General features: G+C 47.0%; 1 protein-coding gene across 1 annotated transcript in view; it reads right to left on the bottom strand.

The window, feature by feature from the left end:
• ARFGEF2 (ARF guanine nucleotide exchange factor 2) overlaps positions 1 to 16,788 on the bottom strand; it is a 124,974-nt gene that overhangs the window by 40,321 nt on the left and 67,865 nt on the right. The window contains exons 24-30 of the mRNA XM_073580533.1: positions 9,534 to 9,574; positions 9,270 to 9,439; positions 8,489 to 8,640; positions 8,239 to 8,411; positions 8,005 to 8,165; positions 7,688 to 7,818; positions 4,516 to 4,645 (exon numbers count right to left, since the gene is read on the bottom strand). Coding sequence (XP_073436634.1) covers positions 4,516 to 4,645; positions 7,688 to 7,818; positions 8,005 to 8,165; positions 8,239 to 8,411; positions 8,489 to 8,640; positions 9,270 to 9,439; positions 9,534 to 9,574 — 958 coding nt within the window. The remainder of the gene's footprint in view (positions 1 to 4,515; positions 4,646 to 7,687; positions 7,819 to 8,004; positions 8,166 to 8,238; positions 8,412 to 8,488; positions 8,641 to 9,269; positions 9,440 to 9,533; positions 9,575 to 16,788) is intronic.

Below are 16,788 nucleotides of genomic sequence, written 5' to 3' on the forward strand. Positions count from 1 at the left end.
TCCGAGTCATTCATTGGGGGACACAGACAGTGGGTGTTATGCTGCTTGCCCCTAGGGGGACACTAAGTAAACCAGAAAAAAAAGTTTGCTCCTCCCCTGCAGTATACACCCTCTCGCTGGATGAGATTTCTCCAGTTCGGTGAAAAAGCAGGAGGAGATTAAACAGTCAACAAAAACCATAACTATGTCACAACCTAAGAATGCTACAATGAGCCAGTAGGCTAAACAGGGTGGGTGCTGTGTCCCCCAATGATTGGCTCGGAGAAAAGGATTTTACGGCGAGTACACAAAAAATCCCTATTTCTCCTACGCCTCATTGGGGGACACAGACAGTGGGACGTCCTAAAGCAGTCCCTGGGTGGGGAGCATACATTTGCTAATACACCATGCACCACTGAGTCAACACTGAGGTACTGCCGATTGCAGGATGCGTTGCCGAGAGCTGCATCCGCAGAGGCCTGAGAATGAATTTGGTAATGTTTTGTAAAAGTATGCAGACTGGACCAGGTCGCAGCCTTGCAGACATGTTCTGCCGAGGCCTGGTGCCGAATGGCCCAAGAAGCGCCCACTGACCGGGTAGAGTGCGCCTTAATCCCCGCTGGGACAGGCACGTTCCTGACACGGTAGGATTCCTGAATCGCCAAGCAAATCCACCTGGCTATCGTTGCTTTTGACGCGGCAAGGCCCTTCCTATGCCCCTCTGGAAGAAGCATGAACAGGGGATCTGACTTGTGGAAGGGAGCCATCCGCAAGATGTACCGTCTCAGCACCCTAACCACATCCAGGGTGTGGAGGGCCTTCTCAATGCGATGGACTGGCGCTGGACAAAAGGAAAGCAAAACAATTTCCTCGTTGAGATGGAAAGAGGAGACAACCTTGGGCAGCAAGGACGGGGACGTCCTGAGAACTACATTGTCCTGATGAAAACTCAGGAACGAGAACGGCAGGACAGGGCTGCCAATTCCGAAACTCGTCTGATTGACGTAATTGCCACTAGAAAGACCACCTTCCAAGAGAGGACGGTCAGTGACACGTCCTGCAGCGGTTCGAAAGGAGCCTCCTGTAAGGCCCCGAGAACCAGATTAAGGTCCCATGATTCCAATGGCCTTCTATAAGGAGGCACCACATGGGAATCTTCCTGAATTAACGTCTTGACCTGAAGTTTGGTGGCAATTTTGCGTTGGAAAAGCACTGACAAAGCCGAAATTTGGCCCTTGAGCGAGCTCAGTGCGAGGCCTGATTTTAATCTGGATTGAAGGAATTCCAATATGGCCGGAATGGAAAACACCAGAGGGGATCGACCATGATCCTTGCACCACGAAAAGAAGGTTTTCCAGGTGCGGTGATAGATGAGCATGGACACAGGCTTCCTAGCACTAATCATAGTGGAAATCACATAGTGAGTACCCAGCCTGTGCTAAAATCCAGGATTCAACGGCCACGCCGTCAAAGACAGGGCCCCGGAGTTCTGGTGGTAAATCGGGCCCTGTGAGAGTAGATCCATGCGATCTGGAAGTCGCCAGGGGACGTCGGCGACTAGTTGTATTAGTTCTGCATACCATGCTCAGCGCGGCCAATCTGGCGCAACTAGGATCACTAGTACTCCCACCGCTCAGATCTTCTTGATGACCCTCAGAAGCAAGGGAAGAGGTGGAAAGATGTAAGGGAGCCGGAACCGGTGCCATGGTAGAACTAGGTCGTCCGCTCCGATGGCGCATGGATCGTGCGATCGGGCAATGAACCGAGGAACCTTGTTGTTTAGTCTTGAGGCCATGAGATCCACATCCGGAGTCCCACAACAACGACAAATCTGCTGAAAGACTTCCGAATGAAGAGACCACTCTCCAAAGGCAATGCCTTGGCAACTGAGAAAATCTGCCGCCCAATTTTCTAAGCCCGGGATGTGGATTGCTGACATGGGCAAATGGTCGGTCTCCGCCCAATGGAGGATGTGACTCACTTTGTGCATGGCCATCCTGCTCTGGGTACCTTCCTGGCGGTTGATATACGCTACAGAAAAATCAAAAATAAAATAAAAACGGTGGGGTCTGAAACCAGACCCAAGTGCCTCCTACAGACACTAAGCAAGAACTGGAGAAATCTCATCCAGCGAGAGGGTGTATACTGCAGGGGAGGAGCTAACTTCTTTTCTGGTTTACTAAAGTGTCCTCCTAGTGGCAAGTAGCATAACACCCACTGTCTCTGTGTCCCCCAATGAGGCGTAGGAGAAAACAGAACACAATACAACCTGAACCTGAAGAAACACACATCAGCAACAGGAAACCAAAAGCGATCCCGTGACATGATAAGGGTGGAAGCTGTGTCTCCATATGTATGCCACCAGAAAGGAAGTTTATGTTAAGTACAAAAATCCATTTTCTTATGTTCCAAGCTGGCATCGGCAGGATCCATAGAGTGGATTTTGTGGAATTTGGTGAAGGTATGAACAAAGGATTAGGTGACAGCCTTACAGACCTGATGCCTCACTGCCTTTGTAGAATGCGACGTTAACTGAAAGGGTGGAGATTTGTCTTTGTAGGCTTCCACGAGAGTCAACATGATCCCTTTGGTAAAGCTGGTCTTGAAGGCTGACAGGCCTTTGGGTCGTTAGTCATGGGATCACAAAATGAAATCAGGACATAACTGAAAGATAGGGCCTAACGGACCTGACCAGAGCCAGACGGTGGATAGAACATTCACGTGTATAAAACTGAAGATGGGCAAAAGAAAGGGGTTGGAAAAAAAAAATGTTTCGAGGCAGGACAGTGACTTTGATTTTGAAATCTAGATACCACCTCCCTGAGGTACTACTTACCGAGAAAGTGATTTGGGAAACACCTTCATGCAGTGGAGGAGAGCTTTATGGCCTTGAGGTGGGCCTGCCAGGAAATAGTTTAGGTTTGTATAAGGGCTGCTTAGAGTATGAGGGTCAGGAGGACTTCTTGTCGCTTTCATAGGAATAGAAGACAAAAAGCGAGAGAAGCCTCTGGAAGCATCTAGATGGCTTGGGGTATTTACATTTCTGGAGAAGCAGCGCACTCAGGCCACTAGTAGCATCCCTGATTATCTTATCTAGTCGCTTTCAAAATAACTTGTCTCCTGTGAAAGGGAATGCAGTTAGGGCCTGTGTGGACGCAGGGTCGGAGAACCAGGATCTGAGACAAGTGACGCAAAAAAACAGCCACCAAATTGGCTGCAGTGAGGGCCGCAAGTTGTGCTGACCAAAGGAATCCTCTCAAAGGAATTTTGAAAGGTGAAGCGAATGGAAAGCAATGACAAAAAGTTCCTCCTAAGGAGCACCTGAAGATAAACCCTGGTGATCATTGCTTAGCCCATTCTGAACAGGCCTTGCTGAACCAAGACACTGCAAAGGTAGGATGTAAGGTGGATCCTGCATCTGAGAAAAAGTCATTTTTCTTATTCAGCGGGATCACTAAGGAACACTGCATCAGCAGCAAAGTAATCTCATTAGAGAGACAAGCTAACGGGGAAACCATGGAAAAGGTTATGTATCATGTAGCAACCTATATTCTTCTGCAAATAGGGCCTCAAACCTTCTTGAAGAAGACATACGGCTATCTGAACGTTTCCATTCTTTGCCAATAAGATAGTCAGATTTTTCATGGTTGGGAAAAGTGACAAGTTGCTAGCGGTGAAGACAGAAGAAACAGTTTCTTGGGAAAGAGAGCCAAGCCAGATTAGAATTCTGATCAGATTCAACGTCTCAAAGGTGTCCATGGGAATTTGGACTGTGTAGGGGGAGAAGTGGCATCATCTACTGTAGCTCTGTCATGGGAGCAGAGGAGAAGACGGAGAAGCTCCTCAAGCTCTATGACGTGTCGGATGAATGGTATTTCACTGTATTACAGGATGAACATAAGTTGCACTGTCCAACATTTTGCTAATAGCGATTGAGACACAGCAAACACACAAGGTCCGGGGCTAGCAGCGGATACTGCGTCCAGGTCCATACGCCCAGGCACTACACCTGCAGGTGTTCATGTAACCTGATCTACTGATACAAGACTGTTAAAGCGCCTCAGGCATTAACCTCTTAGGATTAAAAGAAATTTATTTTTCTCTAACATTAATTGGCTCAAGTATCAAAAGATATTAACCCATACCCACCAGGCATAAACTCTTACAGGCATAAAGCCCCTAGAGACTTAAGCTCCATTGCCTGTTCCAATTTCTCCCAGATACACCAGAGCACTACACGTGTTATAGACAGTTGGTCATTGCAGTAACCTCCAAAATCACTGCCTTGTAATAGGATCTTATATCATTCTACACTATTAACTTCATCATCTGCAGCAGTCGGCAGACTGACGAAGGCCAATTGTAGGCCGAAACGTCCTTTGTGACTGCCACAATAAAAACTTATTTTCAAAAAGGATCATTCAGTTGAGTGCCAAGTTACTTTATTACAGCAAACACACCGACACATCACGTTATGAGGCATTTAGTAAAAAGAATTATGGGGGACCAGGTATATCTCCATAGGTTTTCACTCACTTCTGTTTGCTGCTCCGGGAGTTTCATATTGTCAAATATCCGAAACACAATGCGAAACAAATCGTGCCACCAGTGATTCTCAAAGGTGTGCCCATAACTTTTCATAATCTCGAACATGACAGTGAGGCCCCTGCAAAGAAATTAAGAAAAGTGAAGAACGCCAACAAAGAAATATATAAAGTGCTTTTTTCACATCTTGGGGATTTTTCTTTGGATTCTGAGGTAAACTGCAACACTTGAACTCAATGGAGAATAACCTCAGCATATGTACAACCTAAACGCTAAAGCATGTTTCACACTTCTGTTTTTGACCATCAGTCAAAATCCGTCAGTTTTTGAAAAAAACTGATCCGCCATTTTTTTTGGCGGATCTGTTTTTTCCCCCATTGAGTTGCATTACCGGCGGATCTTGACGGATGGCCATCCGTTTTTTTGCGGATCCGCCAAACATGCCTGGACGGACCCTGCAACGTTTTTTTGGCTGCAGGATCCGCATTTTACAGTGTGCATGCCCAGAGAAAGGAAGTCAGCCGGGAATTTAACCCTGAAATCCTTTCTAGCGCACGAAAAAAAATTCTCTCTCTCTCTCTCTCGCAGCGGTTCCTTAAAATTCTTCATTCGGCGGATCCGTCAAAAAAACGGATCCGGTGGCAGCTGTTAACATCAGTTAATAACGGATCCGCTTTCCGCCTTTTTGGCGGATTTTGACTGACACAAAAAACTGAAGTGTGAAACAGGCCTAAAAGGATAGACATCTCTGCACGGCTGGTCAAATCGCAAGAGAATATTATTTTTGCACAGTGTGAAGGAGATCTGTTTAAATCGCATCCACTTAGTCCTGAAATCAGGATGCTGGTAAACTTACAGCATTTCCACTAAGGCTGTGTGCCCACGATGCGTTTTGTTAAGTGTTTCCGCAGCGTTTGTGCCGGATCAGACGCTGCAGAAATGCTTAAAAGATGCATCAAATTAATTAGCATGCGTTTTTGGCTTTTTGTGCCAATGCATGCGTTTTTAACCGCTCAGGAATCGCTTAGCGGCTAAAAACGCAGCATGCTCATTAATTCCCGCATTGCTCAGCGTTTTTAGCCATCCCCAATGTTCCCAGAAATCGCGTGTCAAAAAACGCGTCAAAAACCGCGCAAGAAACGCGCGGAAAAAGATAAGCGTTTTCTGGGAAAGGGGATCCTTTTCCTGAGCGTTTAAAAACGCTAGCGTGGGCACATAGTTTAAGTGTGAACGTAGTATAACGGTTAAGCCACATACAGTTAGGTCCATATATATTTGGACAGAGACAACATTTTTCTAATTTTGGTTCTAGACATTACCACAATGAATTTTAAACAAAACAATTCAGATGCAGTTGAAGTTCAGACTTTCAGCTTTCATTTGAGGGTATCCACATTAAAATTGGATGAAGGGTTTAGGAGCTTCAGCTCCTTAACATGTACCACCCTGTTTTTAAAGGGACCAAAAGTAATTGGACAATTGACTCCAAGGCTATTTCATGGACAGGTGTAGGCAATCCCTTCGTTATGTCATTCTCAATTAAGCAGATAAAAGGCCTGGAGTTGATTTGAGGTGTGGTGCTTGCATTTGGAAGGTTTTGCTGTGAATGAAACATGCGGTCAAAGGAGCTCTCCATGCAGGTGAAACAAGCAATCCTTAAGCTGCAAAAACAGAAAAAACCCATCTGAGAAATTGCTACAACATTAGGAGTGGCAAAATCTACAGTTTGGTACATCCTGAGAAAGAAAGAAAGCACTGGTGAACTCATCAATGCAAAAAGACGTGGGCGCCCACGGAAGACAACAGTAGTGGATAATCGCAGAATAGTCTCCATGGTGAAGAGAAACCCCTTCACAACAGCCAACCAAGTGAACAACACTCTCCAGGAGGTAGGCATATCAATATCCAAATCTACCATAAAGAGAAGACTGCATGAAAGTAAATACAGAGGGTTCACTGCACGGTGCAAGCCATTCATAAGCATCAAGAATCAAAAGGCTAGACTGGACTTTGCTAAAATACACCTAAAAAAGCCAGCACAGTTCTGGAAGAACATTCTTTGGACAGATGAAACCAAGATCAACCTCTACCAGAATGATGGAAAGAGAAAAGTATGGCGAAGGCGTGGTACAGCTCATGATCCAAAGCATACCACATCATCTGTAAAACACGGCGGAGGCAGTGTGATGGCTTGGGCATGCATGGCTGCCAGTGGCACTGGGTCACTAGTGTTTATTGATGATGTGACACAGGACAGAAGCAGCCGAATGAATTCTGAGGTATTCAGAGCCATACTGTGTGCTCAGATCCAGCCAAAAGCAGCCAAACTGATTGGTCGCAGTTTCATACTACAGATGGACAATGACCCAAAACATAAAACCAAAGCAACCCAGGAGTTTATTAAAGCAAAGAAGTGGAATATTCTTGAATGGCCAAGTCAGTCACCTGATCTCAACCCAATTGAGCATGCATTTCACTTATTAAAGACTAAACTTCAGACAGAAAGGTCCACAAACAAACAGCAACTGAAAACCACCGCAGTGAAGGCCTGGCAGAGCATCAAAAAGGAAGAAACACAGCGTTTGGTGATGTCCATGAGTTCAAAACTTCAGGCAGTCATTGCCAACAAAGGGTTTTCAACCAAGTACTAGAAATGAACATTTTATTTACAATTATATAATCTGTCCAATTTCTTTTGGTCCCTTTAAAAAGAGGGTGGCACATGTTAAGGAGCTGAAACTCCTAGACCCTTCATCCAATTTTAATGTGGATACCCTCAAATGAAAGCTGAAAGTCTGAACTTCAACTGCATCTGAATTGTTTTGTTTAAAATTCATTGTGGTAATGTCTAGAAACAAAATTAGAAAAATGTTGTCTCTGTCCAAATATACATGGACCTAACTGTAATAAGGGACAAACTCTACATGGTCTTCTACAAATTTGCTTCCATGAAGTTGAAAACTTCAGCATAACTTTTTACAAAAACAGAAATAGTGGTCAAGAGTAATAGTCTCTTTCTAAACTTGTAGCACTTTGTTTTCAATTTATTATTGACTCTCTCAAATTCTTCTTCTACTGTTAATAACATGGGTTAAAAGGAGCAAAATATTACAATTCACTAAAAACATTACTTCTGCTTAGGGGAAAAGCTGTCAAACATTACCTTGTCCGCACATCCAGTTTACACCTGTTGATGATGCAGGAAAGCTCGAAAAGAATGGGAAACCAGCCACGGACCCAGACCCTGTCCCCGGGGGCCACATTCATGTCATCGCTGGTGTACTCTCTAAGTGCCTGCAACAGATTAACTCTCAGTCATCATTAACTGATCCAGACCATGGGTCAGATAGTTAATGACTTGGGTGGAAGGTGTAGATGGAGGTCAATGTTCAAAACGCTGGACCATGCAAAAAGATCAAGGTGAAACTAGAGGAGAGACCTACTCCGTGCTTTGGAGAGAACTAACCAACCATCACACACCTGAGGCTTTTCCGAGACGTATTTCGCACAGTAACGGATGAGTCTAATGGCCTCCATGCTGGTGTCTGGGAAAGCAGCATTGCAAGCAAACTCTGACAAACACTTGACAGCATCCTGAAAAGAGTCAATGGCTGACGGAAAATGGTGCTGAAAAACACTGGCTGGGGAGACATATATACGTGTTAGAAGATGTCCTGAATAGATGTGCAGATACCAGACCAGCGCCATACTTACTGACGATGTGGTTCACAGTTTGGAATGTCAGCTCCACTAGATTTCCGTTTGTTTCAGAGGCAGCCTGATAAAATACTGCAAATATGTTTTTCCACCCTGAACGTATGTTCCCAGCTTGCATGTTCACCATCTGTGCCAGGCAGCGGATTACCATGTCCCGAATAGTGGGAGACCTAAAAAAAATTGCGTAAACATTAGGCTTACCACACAGAGTACCGGCGCCGGACCCAACAAAATCTGAAGACGTTACCTATTCTTTTTCATTATGTGCTCAAAAGGACGCAAGAAATCCTTCTGGAAGCGGAAATTGGCCAACTCGTCTTTTTCCAGAAACTTCATAGATAACTGTCTGAGGGAATCCACGGCAAATATGGCAACATCTTCGTTAGGGTTGCAGCCAACCTGTCAGAAGGACACAGTGACAATCTAATACATAAACAAATCCATTCACTGGGAACACACAGTGCCTAACAAATTAGTGTTACTGACAAAATATGGCCACATGTGTCACCATCACGGGACCGCATTGTCTAAGGCTCTAGGTTCCTGAGCCTACATTACTATAGCAGGCTACAAGCAGATGCACACAAGGCCTTGGGAGTATCGATCACACAATAACTGATCAGGTCACATGGGTATGTGGTTTTCCTGACATCACACAAATGATTGACACTGGAGAATAACCAAATAGAAAAGCCGATTGGTAGTCAACCTACTACCTAACACGGTACAAAGATATATATATCTTTTCTGTACCAATAGGCTTGTAATTTAAAGCCTAAAGTTCATAACTCCCAATAATAGAGGAATCGATACACATTTATCATCAATTTCAGCTATGAGGATAAAGAGCACGTGTCCTGAAGCGATGGAGGGGCATGTTTAGTGCTCCAACTGCTCAGTCTCCTTGGTTATAAGATGCTTCTAGGAGATAGACACAAGCCATAAGTCCACCTTACTAGATTTCAGTATCGAAAAGAAAAAAAACAAACAAACATGTTTTTGTGGCTCAGGGAACGAATAAGAATCACCTTGTTGAAATGGTCGCCAGTCACTTGCCATATCCTCGACCACTGCAGACGGATGCGGTTCATGTTGTAGTAGGAGATCTCCACAATCTTCTGTAAGCTGAACATGCGAGGCTGGTGGACAGAAGCTAGTTCATCCATAGACACGGCGCACAACCAACGAACAAAGTCAACTGGAAGACAAAACAGAAGACAATAATACAGTGACTGTCTGCCAACATTTACTCTGACCAGAGACCCCTTTTCCTGGGGGGGGCTCACACCTACCTATTGCATATCCATCCAGTCGCGTGGAGCCAGTGAAGATTCTGCAGAAACAATTAGGTTTTATTATTTCTGCAGGTAACCCAGAACATATTGTATAATAACCAGATACAGGACAGGAAATTAACAAATAGAATAAATGATCACATATGGTTGGAAAAGGGGGTATATGGAAAGAGAAAAGAAATAAAGAAACGTGAAAATATATGGACCCTGGCTGAATGTTCCAGGCCGACCGTCTGGTGTATTGCTCAGAGATAGATTACGGCAGTTAATGATTCCATGTTAGAATGTTACAGTATTCTTGGGTTATGGTCAAAGGGGTTGCTTCGGGTCATAAAGTTCAGGACCGACTTTTTAATGTCAGTCAATTCAGGATATATGTGGTATATTGAAATATGAATGTAGTTTGTTCTGGTATGTTATCTGGGGGGGGTGGGAGAGCGTTATTGGTTTATATTATAATGATTAATAAATAACAGATAAAGATGCTTATATAACTGGATAGTGCTTACATTTAATGGCTAACAATACTGCGATGGTCTATTGTGTAATTATAATCATGTTATTGTTAATTGACTGGCTTGTAATATGGTTATATATTTTCTCATATCAATAAAAACAGGATTTTGGGTACTCACCGTAAAACCTGTTTCTCGGAGCCTTCATCGGGGGACACAGGAAACCATGGGTGTATGCTGCTGCCACTAGGAGGTTGACACTATGCAAAAAAAATAGCTCCTCCCCAGCAGTATATACCCACCAACGGGCAGAAAGCTAATCAGTTAGTGAGAAAGCAGTAGGAGAATCAGAAAAACACATAACAGAAGAAACTTAACGGATAACAACAGAGTCTGAAACAAAAATAAAACAAGGGCGGGTGCTGTGTCCCCCAATGAAGGCTTCGAGAAACATTTTATAGTGAGTACCCAAAATCCTGTTTTCTCTCTCGCTTCATTGGGGGACACAAGAAACCATGGGATGTCTCAAAGCAGTCCCAAGGGCGGGAAGAACTATAGTACCCTCAAGTCAGAGCTCAGGGCCACTGCAGCATGCAGGACCTTTCTACCAAGGTTTGTCTGATGCAAACCCTGTAGAACTTGGTGAAAGTATGAATTGAGGCCCATGTGGCAGCTTTGCAGAGCTGCGAAGCCGACGCCTGATGGTGAACTGCACAAGAGGCCCCCACCGAACGCATGGAGTGTGCCGTAATCCTCAGTGGACGTTCCCTACCTCTTAGACTGTAAGCTTCCAGAACTGTGGAGTGGATCCATCGAGCAAAGGTAGAACGGGTCGCAGGAAGGCCCCTTCGCGAACCCTCTGGGATAATGAACAGCGAATCTGAGTGACGGAAAGGCTCAGTCCTGGACAGATAAATGCGTAGAGCTCTTACCAGATCCAGATTGTGCAAGGATCGCCCTTGGGGGTGTCCTCGTTCAGATGAAAACCGGAAACCACCTTGGGAAGAAAGGATGGGACCGGACGTAGGACCACCTTGTCTTGGTGAAAAATCAAGTGAGGTGACCGACAAGAGAGTGCCGCTAGCTCAGAGACCCGTCTGATTGAAGTGATAGCAACCAGAAAAGCAACTTTCCAGGAAAAGAACGTGGGAGAGATCTCACCCAGTGGTTCAAAAGGAGATTGCTGTAGTACGTCGAGTACCAAATTAACGTCCCATAGATCCACTGGAGGCTGGTAGGGAGGGACGGAGTGAGCAACTCCCTGGATGAAAGTCTTGAGCTGTCAGCGAATGGCCAAATTCCTTTGAAACAGTACTGACAGAGCCGAAACCTGTCCCTTAATAGTGCTAAGGGACAGCCCGGACTCTAGACCCGACTGTAGGAAGGACAAGATGGATGGGAGATGAAAACTCATCGGAGCGGTTTGGTGAGCTTCATACCAACGGAAGTATGCTTTCCATGTTCGCTGGTAAATCCGGGAAGACAAAAGCTTCCTTGCTTTGATCATAGTTTGGATGACCTGGTCAAGAGAAACCCGCTGATCTCAGAACCGCGGCTTCAACAGCCATGCCGTTAAATTGAGAGACTGAGAACTTTGCTGGAAGATGGGACTCTGCGCCAAAGATCCAGAAGTCTCCATGGCGTGTCCGCTAGAAGGTTGACCAACTCGGCGTACCAGGTCTTCGTGGCCAATCTGGGGCGATGATGAAGGGAATTCCCTTCACTTTGATCTTTTTGACTACCCTCGGGATTAGCGGTTAAGGTGGAAATAGGTACGGAAGGGAGAACTGTGCCCAAGATATCGCTAGCGCATCGAATCAGATTGCTAGCGGGTCGCGGGACCTGGAAACAAACTGCGGAACTGTGGTTGAGTCTGGACGCCATTAGGTCGACGTATAAAAAGAACACCGTGAGCACAACTCAAGATGGTGCTAAGGTTAGTTTCCCAAACCGTTAAAGCAACAAATATGAACCTAGCACTCAACTTAAAGGTATTTGTAAGGCGGTTTATTGTAGTACACGAGAAAAGACGTTTCGGTCAATGTGACCTTCTTCAGTTACGTGTGGTATATAGATTGTGTAGAGCTTATAGGCATCTATCAGAAAGGACAATGGTGCTTTAGGCATTGAGGAGAATGATCTCTCTAAGGTAATGAGCTTGTCAGTATATAGGAGAGGGGGCAAACGTGCCTCCAGATGCGGTGTCCACCGGAAAACGTCTTTTTTCGTGTACTACTATAAACCGCCTTACAAATACCTTTAAGTTGAGTGCTAGGTTCATATTTGTTGCCATTAGGTCGACGTCCGGAGTCCCCCAATTGAGGCAGATCCTGTGAAAGACAGACGGGTTCAGAGACCATTCACCTGTGGAAAGGCCTTCTCGGCTGAGAAAATCTGTAGCCCAATTGTCGACTCCTGGTATGTGCACCGCGGAGATTGCTGGAACATTCTGCTTGGCCCAGGACAAGATCCGAGGGACCTCCGACATCACTGCCCGACTTCGAGTTCCTCCTTGGTGGTTGATGTACGCCACCGCTGTGGCGTTGTCGGACTGGACTCGAATCGAACATCCATGGGGGAGCTCCTGCCAATGTAGCAGGGAAAGGAATATCGCTCGGAGTTCCAGAATGTTGATGGGGAGGGAAGATTCATGAGCTGACCACAGACCCTGGACCGTCAAGTCTTGGAATACTGCTCCCCAGCTGAGGATGGCATCTGTTGTTACTAACTTCCAGTGAAAGGGAAGGAAGGACCTACCAAGATGAATTGACTGAGAGCGCTCCAACCATAGCAGGGACTGTTTTATCTGCGATGGGATCGAGACCACCTGATCCAGGGAGCGGATCGATTTGTCACATCTCGCCAGAAGGAAGAGCTGGAGAGGGCACGTGAGAAACTAAGCAAATGGAACCGCCTCCATTGAAGCAACCATCTCGCCAAGTACGCTCATGCTGAAGCGAAGGGATCGGGAAGGGGAGCCTCTGGGAGACCATACTCCTCGCATGAGAGCTAGGGATTTTTCCTTGGGTAGGAAGACCCTTGCTTGGGCAGTGTCGAAGAGCATTCCCAAAAACACAAGACATTGGACCGGGATCAGAGAGGAGTTTGCGGTGTTGAGAATCCAACCCAGCCGAGCGAGAGCGTCCAGGGTGATTTGCAGACTTTACTGACATTCCGCGGGGGTTGGAGCCTTGATGAGGATGTCGTCTAAATTAAATAGGGAATGACTAGGATGCCCCTGCTGCGTAAGATGGCCATCACTGTCGCCATCACCTTGGTAAAAAAAAACAAACTCTGTGGGCGGTGGCTAATCCGAACGGCAGTACCGTGAACTGGAAGTGAAGCCCCTGAACGGCGAAACGAAGGAATCTCTGGTGCGGGTGAAAGATGGGAATGTGCAGGTAGGCATCCTGAATGTCCACCGAGCAGAGAAATTCCTCTGGTTTCATGGAGGCTATCACAGATCGGAGGGACTCCATTTTGAAGTGACGCAGTCGTACATATCTGTTCAGGAGCTTGAGATCCAGAATGGGACAAGCGGAGCCATCTTTCTTTGGAACAACGAACAGGTTGGAATAAAAACCTGAAGCATTCTTGTGTGGTGACGGGGACGATGACACCGGTCTTGAGGAGGGAGTTGATAGCTTTGAAAAAACCCGGAACGAGAGAGGTATTCTTTGGTGGACGAAACTCAAAAAAACGAGTACGAGGGAAAGTAGAAAATTATATTTTGTAACCGTAGGAGACGACATATCGTACCAAGGTGTCAACTATGGAAAGCCACTCGTCCCGAAACTGGAGGAGACGACCGCCCACCCTGAAAGGCTTCCCAGGAGGGTTGACGCGTCATGCTGATGAGAATTTGCCGGTGCCTCACATAGGGGGCCGAAGTTGAGGAGGTCTTGAGCACCAGGTCGGAGTTGGCTTAAAGGAGGGTCCTTTCCTCCGTTGACGCCCCGGACACTTGTCCTGTCAGGGGCCACTGTTTGGTTGAAACCTCCGAAAGGAGCGAAAAGGAGCTGTGCGATGGGGTGTACGTTTAACCTTCTGTTGTGGTAGACATACTTTTCCCCCCGTGGCAACGGAAATGATCTTGTCCAGCTCTTCTCCAAATAGGTGAGAACCGTGAAAGGGAGGACCTGTGAGGGACTTCTTTGAGTTTCAGGCTTAAGCCACAGGACCCTGCAGATAGGAATGATGTTGCCGACTGCTATAGTTGAACAGGCGGCTGCATGAAGGGACGCGGAAAACATGTATTTTCCAGAGAGGCAGATTTGGTCCACCAGATCTGCTAGGTTGTCGGCTGGAGCCCCGGCGACGATACTTTGGCGGAGATGCTTTGCCCAGGCGGAGACAGCCTTGGCCACCCAGGTAGCGGCGAAGGACAGGCAGAGGGAAAAACCCGAGACCTCGAAGGCAGACTTAGCCAGAGAGTGGATGAGTCTGTCAGAGGGTTCCTTTAGAGAGGAACTGTCCGACAGAGGGAGCAGAGTCTTTGTGGCCAGCGGGGAGACTGGAGGGTCCACCGAAGGAGACACTGCCCACTTGTTAAGCAGGTCAGGTTGAAAAGGATACAGGACCCTCATGTGTTTTCTTCTCTGGAAATGCTTGTCTAGATGCTGCCACTCTACTGCGAGGGTCCTGTTGAACTCGTCGTGGTTGGCGAAGACACGGGAAGGGTGCTTCGTTTTCTTGAAAGACACAGTCTGTTCAGAAGGAGAGAACTCAAGAGTCTTTTATATCAAGAGTTTCATTAATAGTGACAATTAAACTATCCACAGTGTCACGCAATTTGGAGACCTGTGCGAGTCCAGATCTGGAATCTGACTCAGAATGGGGGTCTGACTCTAGCGCCTCTGGAGCGTCAGATGGAGGAGACAGGGAAGCTGGTGTGCTGGAAGACGGTGATGAAGATGATGAGCTGGACGGTGGGGCAATGGGGCACGCTTATTTGAGGATCTGGACTTCCTGTAAGGAGAATCCCTTTGGGTATGCGAGGGGTCAGTATCCGAAGCATCCGAGTGGGGTAGCTGGGACTCGCTAGCAGGTGCAGGATTAGGAAGCCGTTCCAGGACCGAGACCAAAGTGTGAGATACCTTGGTTAGGTCAGCTACCGACTGAGATAGAGATGTCACCCACTCGGGGGGGGGGGGCACTCTCGTTGCAAGCAGTGGGGGGCTCCTGGGGAGACATATTAGACGAGCTGCAATTCTGACAGAGATGAGGGTAACTTCTTATTGCAGGTGGAGCATGCAAAGTGCACTAGAATGGGAGGAGGGTGGCAGTGAGGCTCCCTAGGGAAAGGCATAGAAGAAAGAAATATGTGCCAGGGTATGCCTGCCGGAGAAGAGAGCGAACCCCCTAGTGAGAGCGTACAGACCTGGATCCTGGTCGGAGCAGAGGACATGAGAGTGGCAGGATATATAGGATGGAGAGCTGGTGAGCTGCTGCGATGTGAGAGGCTGCTGAGCGTGCTGAAAACCAAGAGCTGCGTGGCGAGTTGCGGCGGTGTGACAGGCTGACAGGATGCTGAGCAGCGTGGAAAACAGGATTTTGGTTGCTTACCGTAAAATTTGTTTCTCAGAGTCTTCATTGGGGGGACACAGAAACCGAGGGTGTGTGCTGCTGTCACTAGGAGGTTGACACTATGCATGAAAAAAAAATGTTAACTCCGCCTCCGCAGTATACACCCCTCCGACAGGCTGTAGGACAATCAGTTAGTGAAAAAGCAGTAGGAGGAGACATTATCATGCAAGTCAATCATATAATCATTACATATAACAAAATCATTGGAGGGGGCTGTGTCCCCCAATGAAGACTCTGAGAAATAGATTTTACGGTAAGCAACCAAAATCCTGTTTTCTCTTTTGTCTCATTGGGTGACACAGAAACCTTGGGACGTCCAAAAGCAGTCCCTGGGGTGGGAAAAGACAGAAACTTCCTTCAGGTCGGAGAAGTCACCGCTGCCACCTGCAAGATTCTTCTGCCTAGGCTGGCGTCTGCTGAAGCATACGTATGGACCTTATAGAATCTTGAAAAGGTATGCACGGACGACCATGTGGCAGCCTTGCACAACTGCATGGCTGATGCCTTGTTGTGTACCGCCCATGAGGCGCCCATTGCCCGGGTTGAATGGGCCTTGACCCCAGCAGGGGACACCCTGTCCTTCACCCGGTAGGCTTCCAGAATTGCCATTCTGATCCAACAGGCAATTGTTGCCTTAGAGGCCGTCAGGCCTCTTCTCACCCCATTGGGGATAACAAAGAGCGAGTCCGCCTTCCTGAAGGGAGCGGTCCTGGCTAGATAGATCCTTATCGCCCTGACCAGGTCTAGCTTATTCGAAGATCGCTCCAGAGGATGGGTTGGAGCGGGACAAAATGACGGAAGGATTATATCCTCGTTCAGATGGAAGGCCGATACCACCTTGGGAAGAAAGTTAGGAGGAGGCAGCAAAACAACCTTGTCCTGGTGCATAATTAGGAATGGAGGGCGACAGGACAAAGCCACTAATTCTGAAACCTGCCTAATAGAGGTGATGGCTACGAGAAATGCCACCTTCCAGGACAACAAAGACATGGGAGCTTCCTGGAGGGGTTCGAAGGGTGAACCTGTCAAGGCTTCCAAGACCAAGCCAAGATCCCCTGGAGCCACAGGGGATCTTTAAGGAGGGGCCGCATGTGCCACTCCTTGCAGAAAGGTCCTAACCTGTAAGCGGGAGGCCAAATTTCTTCCGCCATCTAACCTTGCCTGGAGAAAAGCTAGGACAGATGGCAGGGAATAGAGCACAGGTGTGATGT

Source organism: Dendrobates tinctorius, unplaced genomic scaffold, assembly GCF_039654945.1.
Source record: "Dendrobates tinctorius isolate UK_male_01 unplaced genomic scaffold, ASM3965494v1 ptg000065l, whole genome shotgun sequence".
Lineage (NCBI taxonomy): Eukaryota > Metazoa > Chordata > Amphibia > Anura > Dendrobatidae > Dendrobates > Dendrobates tinctorius.